Source organism: Carlito syrichta, unplaced genomic scaffold (genome assembly GCF_000164805.1).
Source record: "Carlito syrichta isolate Samal-C Ts95f unplaced genomic scaffold, Tarsius_syrichta-2.0.1 Scaffold304554, whole genome shotgun sequence".
NCBI lineage: Eukaryota > Metazoa > Chordata > Mammalia > Primates > Tarsiidae > Carlito > Carlito syrichta.
The window spans coordinates 420415-432143 of NW_007248650.1; the positions used below are offsets into that span (position 1 = coordinate 420415).

At 42.2% G+C, this 11729-nt stretch overlaps 1 protein-coding gene across 1 annotated transcript in view; it reads left to right on the forward strand.

The window, feature by feature from the left end:
* FCF1 (FCF1, rRNA-processing protein) overlaps positions 1–10960 on the forward strand; it is an 18212-nt gene extending 7252 nt beyond the window's left edge. Inside the window, exons 6-8 of the mRNA XM_008060187.2 lie at positions 7327–7414; positions 9579–9673; positions 10755–10960. Of these exons, the coding sequence (XP_008058378.1) occupies positions 7327–7414; positions 9579–9673; positions 10755–10803 (232 nt within the window). The 3' untranslated portion in view covers positions 10804–10960. The remainder of the gene's footprint in view (positions 1–7326; positions 7415–9578; positions 9674–10754) is intronic.
* Positions 10961–11729: the final 769 nt, after the last annotated feature.

Sequence of the window (11729 nt, forward strand, 5' to 3'; positions counted from 1 at the left end):
TTTTTTGATTTATTGTAGAGATGAGGTCTCGCTGCCCAGGCGGGTCTCGAACCCGCGGGCTCAGGCAATCTGCTCACCTCAGCCTCCCAAAGGCGCGGGATTACAGGCTGAGCCACCAAGCCCAGCTCAGAAAATACTTTTGAATGTAAAGTGGGTGTTCTCTGACCAGGTGCAGTGGCTCACGCCTCTAATCCCAGCACTTTCAGAGGCAGAGGTGAAAGGATTGCCTGAGTTCAGCAGTTCGAGATCAGCCTGAGGAACATGGCAAGGCCTCATCTCTACAATACATCAAAAACTTAGCCAGGAGTGGTGGTACGTGCCTGTCGTCCCAGCTACTTGGAAGGCTGAGGCGAAAGAATCACCTGAGTCCAGCAGGTCAAGATTGCGGTGGCTGTGAGCATGCTGCTGCACTCCAGCCTAGGCGACAGAGTGAGACTCTTGACTCAAAAAAAAATAAAGTGGATGTTCTCAAAGTGTGTTTGTGGACTCCTGTGTCTCAGAGTGCTTTGCAGAAAGTTTGCAAAACTATATCCATAATACTAAGACATCTGGACACGGCGTCTCACACCTGTAATCCCAGCACTTTGGGAGGCTGAAGCAGGAGGATTGCTTGAGTGCAGAAATTCAAGACCAACCTGGGCAACATATTGAGACCTCATCTCTACAAAAATTCCAAAAATGAGCCAGGTGTGGTGGCATGCGCCTCTACTCCCAGCTACTCAGGAGGCCAAGGCAGGAGGATCACTTGAGCCCAGAAGGTCGAGGCTGTGGTGAGCCATGGTTGTGCCACTGTACTCCAGCCTGGGTGACAGAGTGAGACCTCCCAACTCAGAAGAAGAAAAAGAAAAAAAGCTAAGACTTTGCCTTTGTCACTGTGTTGATAGTTGTACTGATGGCACAACTGCTGTTGCCTTTAATACAAATCAAAGCAATGGGTTCATATAATGCTAGTAGTCACTGTCTTCTTCACCACCACCCATTGTCAGCTGTTTTTCCAAAAAGCCAGAATCACTTTGTTCTGGATGCAGCAATAAGATTTAACTTTATTAAATCTTGACCCCCAAGTACGCATAAGTATTCTTTGTGATGAGATGTGAAGTATGCAAAAAGCACTCCATATGAAAGGACAAGGTTTGTCTCCTTAGCACTTGTGTACTTGTTTGAACTGTGAACTAAACCAGCTACTTTTTCATTGAATATCAATTTTGTGTGAAAGAACAACTGATAAACACTAGTTATTCAGACTTTTTATATTTGGCAGATACTGTCTCAAAAATTAATGGCAGTGAACCTGTCAATTCAAGGAAAATAACTTACCATATTTTTTGCCAGTAATAAAATTCAAGCTTGCAAGTGAAAATTAGTTTTACTTTTTTTTTCTTTTTTTAGTCAAAATCTCACTCTGTCATCTAGGCTGGAGTGCAGTGGTATAATCAGGACTCACCACAGCCTTGACCTCCTGGGTTCAGGTGATTCTTCTGCCTCAGACTCCTTAATAGCTGTGACTATAGGCACATATCACCACAACCAGCTAATTTTTTTGAATTTTTATAGAGATGAGGTGTCACTATGTTGCCCATGCTGGTCTCAAACTTTGGGCTCAAGCATTCCTCCCACCTCGGCCTCCCAAAGTTCTGAGATTCCTGGCATGAGCCACTGTATCCCACAAAAATTAGTTTTAAAAAGCCAGAAGCTTATTGCATTTCCAGTATTAAAGACCTTTCTGAGACCAGTGGATGTACTGACTTTTTTTTTTCTTTTTTTAATATTATGTCATGAAAGTGTCAATATTTGGAAGATCTCTGTGCCTCAGTGAAACAATATTTTCTAAATGATTAATTTATGATATTACACAATCATGTGTGGATAAAAGACATTCAAAGTACAAAATAGCCCAGTAGATTGATTGATTGATTTACTGGTCATCTTCATGGAGGTATAATTGACATAATTTTCTTTTCTTTTTTTTTTTTGAGTAGGAGTCTCACTCTGTCGCCCAGACTGGAGTTCAGTGGCCACTCCCGCCCACTGCAGCCTCGACCTGCTGGGCTCCGGCGATCCTTCCGCCTCAGCCCTCCAAGTAGCCGGAATTACAGGCATGCGCTACCACGCCCGGCTGATTTTTTGATTTATTGTAGAAATGAGGTCTTGCTGCCCAGGCAGGTCTCGAACCCGCGGGCTCAGGCAGTCCACTCACCTCAGCCTCCCAAAGGCGAGGGATTACAGGCTGAGTCACCGAGTCCGGCTTAATTTTCTTTTTTTTTTTTAAATCAATTTATGGGGAACAAGTGTAATATTGTTACATAGATAAACTGCACAGTAGTGAAGTCAGGGCTTTTAGGGTATCTATCACCTGAATAATGTACACTGTACCCATTAAGTAATTTCTCTTCATCCACCTCCTTCCTGCCCCTGCAACTTTTCCAAGTCTCCATTTTCCATCATTCCACATTTCTGCATTTATGTGTACACATTATTTAGCTCCCACTTATAATTGAGAATGTGGTATTTGTCTCTCAATTCACTGGTTTTACTTGTAATAATTTGATGGGTTTAGCAAATGTATGCAGTCGTGGACTACCATCATAGTCATGAAATAAAATATTTCTATCACTCTAGAAATGGACTTCCATTTATGAAATTCTAAAAGCAAAACCATAGTAATAGAGTATAGATCAACGGTTGCCTGGACCCAGAGGAGGAAAAAAGGGGTTAACTGCAAAGGAGCAAGTGAACTTTTTTGCAGTGATGAAAATATTCTATATCTCATTGTGGAGGACATTACATGGATGTATAAATTTGTCAAAACTAGGCAATGGCTCACACCTGTGATTCCAGCATTTGGGGAAGCCAAAGCAGGAGAATTGCTTGAGTCCAAGAGTTCAAGACCAGCCTAGACAACATAGTGAGACATTGTCCCTATAAAAAATCAAAAAGTTAGCCGGGCATGGTGGCACATGCTTGTAGTCCCAGCTACTCGGGAGGCGGAGACAGAAGAATTGCCTGAGCCCAGGAGATTGAGGCTGCAGTGAGCTGTACGACAGAGTGAGACCTTGACTCAAACAAACAAACAAAAAACACATAAATTTGTCAAAACTCATTTAACTAACTTTACAGTTAGTGAATTTTATTATATTTTGTTTATATTTAATGAAGCAATTTTTTAAAAAAATTTGAAGCCGGGCTCGGTGGCTCAGCCTGTAATCCCGCGCCTTTGGGAGGCTGAGTTGAGTGGATTGCCTGAGCCCACAAGTTCGAGACCCACCTGGGCAACTTGGCGAGACCTCAGCTCTACAATAAATAAAAAAAAATTAGCCGGGCGTGGTAGCGCGTGCCTGTAGTTCCAACTACTTGGAAGACTGAGGCGGAAGGATCGCTGGAGCCCAGCAGATCGAGGCTGCGGTGGCCGGGAGCGGCAACAGCACTCCAGTCTGGGAGACAGAGTGAGACTCCAACTCAAAAAAAAAATTTGAGTCAGAGTCTCACTCTGTCACCCAGGCTGAAATGCAGTGGCACACTCACAGCCACTGCAGCCTTAACCTGCTGGGCTTTGGCTGTCCTTCCGCTTCATCCTTCCAAGTAACTGGAACCACAGGCATGCACCACCACACCTAGCTAATTTTTTGGCTTATTGTAGAACAAGTTCTTGCCATGTTGCTCAGGCTGGTCTCAAACCCCTGAGTTCAGGCAATCCTCCTGTCTCTACCTCCCAAAGTGCTGGGATTATAGGTGTGAGCCACCACGCCCAGCAAAGCAAATTTTTTTTGAGGCAGAAGAAAACAAAACTTACTAGAGTGGTAGAGTCGTTTAGTTCAGTGAGAAAGTGACAAAATGATAAACTATTAAAATACCGATTATCCCTGTAGAAAGAAATAAAATTGAATGTTTAGCTCACTTCTTACACAAAAATCAACTCCAGTTAAAATAAGTATCTAAACTTTTAGTAGAAAATATGGAGAATATCTTAATGATTTGAGGGTGAGCAAGGATTTCTTCAGAAGTACAAACCATAGTAGAAAACTAATCATTTTGACTCTTGAAATTGAATAGCTGTGTATAACAAAAGATGCCATAAACAAAGTGAAAAGTAGTAACACTTATACTCAACAAAAGGCTTATTTTCAAAGATATAAAGAACTTCAAATCTGTAAGAAAAATGGAGATAATTTTTAAATTCACTGTGAAATACCATTTTATACCCATTAGACTGGAAAAAAAATTTAAATCTGTTTGACAATGCCAGCAATAGTTGAGACTGTGAAGCAATGGGAATCGACATACTCAACTACTAAAGGTATACATTGGTCATCACTTTGGAGGGCAATTTGGCAATCTCTGGTCAAATCAAGTTGTTTATACTCCCACAACACTGACTTTCACAATCCATAGGTTGTGAAATCAGTTTAATGAAGTAGAAGAAACTATAACATGTTTGCTTGCATTGCATGTAGTAAAGACTGAGTACTCATTTGCAGAGCTTTCACCTTTTTTGTTGTTTTTTTGAGTTGGAGTCCCAATCTGTCACCCAGGCTGGAGTGCAGTGGCATGCTCACAGCCACTGCAGCCTTGACCTGCTGGGCTCAGCCTTCCAAGTAACTGGAACCACAAGTATGTGCCACCACTCCCAGCTAATTTTTTGATTTATTGACAAGGTCTTGCCAAGTAGCCCAGGCCAGTCTCGAACCCCTGGGCTCAGGCAGTCCTCTTGCCTCTGTCTTCCAAAGTGCTGGTATTATAGATGTGAGCCACTGCACCTGGCCTAGCTTTTTTCACTTTTATGTGTGCATATATATGTGCATTCTGTATACTAGTAAAATGCATTTCTTACTGTGGGTTCTGGTTGGAAGAAAAGGACTGCCATAATACTACTGGGGTCAAGTATTGGCATTTTCTTATGTATGTCATAGCAAACAATTGTGGGCAACCAAAAGGACCATTAAGAAAAGACTGAATAGAACTGGGCAATGTGGCTCACACCTGTAATTCCAGCACTTTAGGAGGTTGAAGTTGGAGAATCACTTGAGCCCAGGAGTTTGAGGGCAGCCTGGGCAACATGGCAAGACGCCATCTCTAAAACAAAAGCAAGAGCATATATGGAGCTTACCATTTATATAAAGTTTAAAAACATGCAAACCAATAATACATTGTTTCTAGATATGTACATATGTAGTCTTATATGCATAGTAAAATGTGTGGAAATGATAAATGCCAAATTTAGGGTAGTAGTTACTTGTGGAGAGGTGAAAGAGGTTAGACTTGGAGTGGTGGCTTCATTTGTATTTATGATGTGTCATTTCTTTAACTAGATGGTGGATAAGGTGTTATTGTTTATCCTTTTCTGTATACCTAAAATACTTCAAATTAAAAGAAGAGGCCAGTGCAGTGGCTCGTTCCTATAATTCCAGCACATTGGGAGGCCGAGGTGGGAGGATTGCTTGAACCCAAGAGTTCAAGACCAGTCTAGGCAACATAGTAAGACACTGTCTTTACAAAAATATGTTAGAAATTTTTTTAAAACTTTGCTGGGTATGATGGTGCATGCCTGTAGTCCCAGCTACTCTGAAGGCTGAGGCAGAAGGATCACCTAAGCCCAGGAAGTCAAGGCTGCAGTGAGCCGTGATCATGCCACTGTACTCCAGCCTGAGTGACAGACTGAGGCCCAACTCAAAAAATAAATAAAAATGAAAGAAGAAAAGAGGTAATAAAGAGGGGAAAAGCATAAAAATAAAGAATAGGAGGAGAAAACATAGAAGCACCAAGTGGAAGCACTGCTTGACTGTGAAGAGACATATAAATGGAGTGTTAGTTGGAGGGAGATGCAAATAAAAAGACTTTTTTTCCTTTTTTAAGATGGGAAAGCATCTAGAGTATGCTGATAGATTTCTGGGGAAAAGCGACTAGAGAGAAGGAGGTAAATGATTTCAGGAGTGAAGAGATAACCCAGAAGAGCAGAGTTCTAGACTGTTGCCTGCCTGGCTTCTCAGCAGCCAGTCTAGCATGTCCTAGAGTGTCCTCACCACAACCTGCTTAGTTTTTCCAAGATGGAGCTTTGCTCTGAGACACTCTGTTCCTCAGGAGTCTTGAGTCACACCCAACACCTGTGTCATGAAGCTGACACTCCTCAGCCTGGCTTTGGAGATTCTTTCCAGCCCTGTCTCACCCTCCTCTCTGGGAACACTTTTCCTCCAGCCAGAAAGATGTGCTCACTCGTCCCTGAACACCAAAAGCCTGTTCACAGGTGGCTAGTGCCCTGCTTGGTGTGTACCCACCCTTGTGGCTTGGTGCCTTCTTTAGAGTTCATCGTATTTCATCCCCATGTCATTTTTTCTAAATATACCCTCTTACACCTCCCCCCCCATTGACCTAGCAATGAACTACTGTGCTATGGAGGAAGACCTTTGTTGCATGTGGTACCCACATGCTCCCTTATATTTTTATTCATTTCAGTGACTCATCATCATTGTATAATAGAAAGAGTGTGGCTCTAGGAATCACAGACCCAGGGTTTTTCTTTTTCAAATTTGTATGAAAATAATACCTGTTTGGATGTTCTATAGCAAACAATATAAACACACACATATAATAAAAAGAAAATCCTCCTCCACATTCATACTTTGCCCATTCTATCTCAAGAATGACACTGAGAAAGGATTAGTATGTATTTTTCCAGATCTTCTTCTGTGCAAATGCAAATCTATCAGAGAGCAGGATTTGTCTTAATTGAATCGTGTATTTTATTTGTGTATGTATGTGTTTATTTACTTATTTCATTGGCCTACTTTGTTTATTCAGCGGTTTAGTATAAGCCCTTCCATACTGGTACATACAGCTGTCTCTCACTCTTTTTTTAATAGGATGTGGTACCACAATGTGTTTAGCTTTTACCTTGCTGATGGATGTTTAGATTATCTCCAGTTACTCAACACTCAAATGGTGCTTCAGGGGCCATCCCTGTGCCTATATTCTTGTACATTTGTGTAAAACAACATCCTAAAAGTGAAATGATCAGGTTAAAATTGATTTGATCTTGAATCCTGGCTTTGAACAAATTACTTTAAACTCTCTGAACCTGCCTCCCCATCTGTGAAATGGATTTATAATAACTCAGTTTTGTGATGATAAAGTGACCTGAGGCACACCAGCTGTCAGTCGGTAAGCTTCAATTCCCCTTCCTGTGAGCTGTTTTCAATTAGAGGATGAGCTTCAGAAGGAGAGGAGTACCTTAGATCTCCAGCAGTTCATGTGACTTTGATTTCACTGAGTGAAACTCAGAAAGTTATCCAATTGCTTGAATGTTTTCTTTAATCCACTTTTATAACTCTTCAGGATTGCGAAGGATCCAAGATTTGAGCGATTACCATGCACACACAAAGGAACCTATGCAGATGACTGCCTAGTACAGAGAGTAACTCAGGTAGCATTCATTTGTAAATATTTACTTTGTGTGTGTGTGTGTGTGTGTGTGTGTGTGTGTGTGTGTGTGTGTGTGTGTTTTAAGATAAAGTATTATCTCCTCATTGTTCATGGTCAGTAAAAATCTGGGAATATAATTTTTTGTTAATGACGTAAGGGCCAGGGTATGGTGGCTCAAGTCTGTAATCCCAGCACTTTGGGAGGCTGAGGTGAGAGGATTGCCTGAGCCTAGGGGTTCAAGACCAGCCTGGGAAACTTGGTGAGACCTCGTCTCTACAATAAATCAAAAAATTAGCCAGGTGTGGTAGTACACACCTGTAGTTTCAGCTACTTGGAAGGCTGAGGCAGAGGGCTCGCCTGAGCCCAGCAGATCAAGGCTGTGGGTGGCCTTGAGCATGCCACTGCCCTCTTGCCTGGGCAACAGAGTGAGACTTCAACTCAAAAAAAAAAAAGACATAAGGCCAGGTGCAATGGCTCATGCCTATAATCCCTGAACTTTGGGAGGCCGAGGCAGGAGGATTGCTTGAGCCCAGCAGTTCAAGATCAGCCTGGGCAACATAGCAAGACCTCATGTCTACAAAAAATTAGCTGGGCATCATGGCACGCACTGTAGTCTCAGCTACTCTGAAGCCTGAGGCAGAAGGATTGCCTGAGCCCAGGAGGTTGAGACTGCAGTGAGCTGTGATTGTGCCACTGCACTCCAGCCTGGTGGGCAGAGAGAGACCTTGACTCAAACAACAACAAAAATATGACATAGCATCTATTTTTCTTTTTCTTTTTTTGAGTTGGAGTCTCACTCTGCCGCCCAGACTGGAGTGCAGTGGCCGCTCCCGGCCACTGCAGCCTCGACCTGCTGGACTCTGGCAATCCTTCCGCCTTAGCCTTCCAAGTAACTGGAACTACAGGCACGCACTACCACACCTGGCTAATTTTTTTGATTTATTGTAGAGATGAGGTCTCACCAAGTTGCCCAGGCGGGTCTTGAACCCACAGGCTCAGGCAATCCACTCACCTCAGCCTCCCAAGGCACAGGATTACAGGCTGAGCCACCGAGCCCGACTCAGCATCTATTCTTAAGAAGCATGGGTGTCCTCTTTTACTTGAGAAAGTGGATTGAAAATTTATACTCTAACCATAATGGGAAGGGTACAGGCTTGAGGGGGAGATGTGGTTTCAAATATCAGCACCTGCACTTACTGGGTACAGGATTTGGCACACCTGTTGAATCTTGATTTCACAAAACTGTGTAAAAAAAATTCACAGTTCGAGTTAATGTCAAATATGTAAAATGTACATTTCTGTTTACTGAAATTTTGTTCTGTCCACCATACCTAACCCAAGAGTGTTTCCTAGTTATATCTGAGAGCTCCCAGGGTGCTGCCTCAAATACCCTAGAAGAAGAGTGTTCAACTCTTTCATTCTAGCCTTCTTGCCAGGCACCACAAGAACTTCTGCTGCTGATTGCTCTTATAAGGGCCTCTCTCTGCTGAGGAATATCTTCATCTGGTAACCACAAGGTCACTTCATGCCATGGGTGGGGCCCGCATTTCCCTTAATTTCCTGCAGCACAACTGACACTAGCTGCAACTTTTTGTAAAACTCAATGATTCAGGTTTGATGGAAGTAGAGTATGGCACAAATTAGCTTCCAACTGAGAGCTAAATGTTCCTGCTTTTAGAGCTGCTAGGCTCAGACTTCAAGTCCTGAAGATCCTATTTTGGCTTTCTGGGCCAGGGGGTATCCTGCCTCCACCTCACAGCACTTCTTTCCAGGGAAAGAAGAGAACTCTGCCCTTCAGACTAAGGCATTTTATATCTCCATGGAGTCCCTCGGGGCGTTTTCACAAAACCAAGGAATTGTCTGCCCCAAATATGAAAAATCCCTTCCACTTATGAAACAGAAAACAGTTTGCAACTTGTAGATAGCTTTCTCCGCTCTCCCCCTCAAGATTCTTAGGGCTACATTCAGCTGAGGCAACACATTATATATTTTATAAACATGAGCTCCTGGATCAGAGTAGTTACTCAACAAATTGTCGTAGACTTCTCTACACTATTTACTATGAAAATGATGCTGAGACTAGTCACTGGTTGTGCCATTATCCATGGTCATTAACTATACTCAGTGAGCTCAATGAGAACATTGATCAATATATTTTTTTATAGCACAAGTGCTACATTGTGGCCACAGTTGACCGGGACCTTAAAAGAAGAATCCGGAAGATCCCTGGAGTTCCTATCATGTACATTTCTAACCACAGGTGAGAACTTTTCTTAGGGATGTGATGAGAAGTATCAATTAAAAATGAGGTTAGGTGATAACGTTATAGAGGATTTGAGAGAAATTAATTGTAGCATATATTGCCATAGTTGTAGTTGAAGAAATGAGACAAAGTATCAAAAACAACAATAAAAGATGAAGATAGGATTTTGACATGCAGCAGACATTTAGCTTGTTATAATTATATTACTAGAAGAAATAGGGAAATATCTTGCTTTGAATACAAAGCAGTAATTTATACATTTGTTTTGTTTTCTTTTGTTTTTTGAGTCAGAGTCTCACTCTGCTGCCCAGGCCTGAGTGCGGTGGCATGCTCACGGCTACCACAACCTTGACCTGCCGGGCTCAGGCGAACTGCTGGGCTCAGGCGAGCCTTTGGCCTCAGCCTTCCAAGTAGCTGGAACTATAGGCATGTGCCACCACGCCCAGCTAATTTTTCTTGATTTATTGTAGAGATGAGGTTTCAGCAAGTTGCCCAGGCTGGTCTTGAACCTGTGGGCTCAGGCAATCCTCTCATCTTGGCCTCTCAAAGTGCTGGGATTATAGGTGTGAGCCACCATACCTGCAAAGCAGTAATTTTAATCGAGCTAATCTTTTTGGCTACAAATACTTTTGAGAGTTTTTTTTTTAATATCTGTTTTAAAAGTTGCTTTTTTGTTTGTTTTTAATCAATACCTCATCTCAGAAACTAAAAGCTTATTTAAAAAAAGGAAAAAAAGCTGTTCTTTATCCTTCTTGGATGTTTCCACATCATTCCTCAGATCTTGAGGTCACTTTCCAGCTGAGGAGAGCACTGTGGTAGAAAGAATGTAGGCTGAGGAGCCGGGCTTACCTGACCTCAAGTCCTGGCTGCCCCACTCACTAACTCTGTCACTTTGAAGAGTCAAGATAACACCATATTATGGTCAACTTTTCGCTATAAATAATTCGTTATGATGTTCTCCTAAAATGCTCCCACTGACAGAAAGCATTCACCATGCGGGCCGAGCTGCAGGCAGAAGAGGATGGTTTTGGGTGCTTCTGTGTTCACTCTTCTCACTCTGAACTTTCATCCTGAGCAGATACAATATCGAGCGGATGCCGGATGATTACGGAGCTCCTCGGTTCTAGTTCTTCCAAGACAAAGCTCCTTTGCCTTTCTTCAACTACCTTTCTCTGTTGCCAGTTCATTAAACATGCAATAACATGAATTATTCTGTTCACTCATTTGCTCTATTATGAGCTGAGTATGGATAAATACACTCATTTTTTAATGCTGTTTTGAAAATGGTATTTTGTCTTATGTGTAAATTTTAAATGGTGGGCAAAGGGTGCAAATCTCAGCCAGGAAGAAGGTTTTGCAGAGTTCTATGGCACAGTGTGGTGAATACAGTTAATAGAGTATTCTGCACTTCAAAATTGCTGAGAGGGTAAATTCCAAATGTCACCACAAAAATGTTAGGTATAACATCACTTTGTAATCCATACATTTATACAATTATAAATTCTCACTTTACAGTTAAGAAATAATTCACATATTTTTATAGATCAGGTTGCTTAGGTAATGTGATGTTTATATTGACTTATTCAACAAACATTTTTTGTGTATACTAGGTGCTTAATAAGATATGGTCCTGTCCTCAAGACACTCATGGTGGGAGAGAAAAACATGTAAATTAATAAATAAAGTAAACTAGCACTGCTAGGGCAAAAGTGTCAGGGCAGGCTGTTAACACACAAAGGTTGAACGATTTCTTTCTACTTTGGGGGATGGGGAGGGAGGAAAGACTAGAGGTGGTGATGTTCGAGTTCATCTTAACAAACAGGTAGGCCACGCGTGGTGGTTCATGCCTATGATCCTAGCATTTGGGGAGGCCGAGGTGAGAGGATTGCTTGGGTTCCAAGCTGGTGTAGGCAACATAGTGAGACCTCTAGATAGAGACACAGAGTGGGAGAGAGAGATCAATCAGTCGATTGATCAAACAGGTGTTTGCCCAGTAAGAAGATGAAGCATAGGAAGCAGGGTGGATAAGCCAGGAGACACATGTCACACAGTG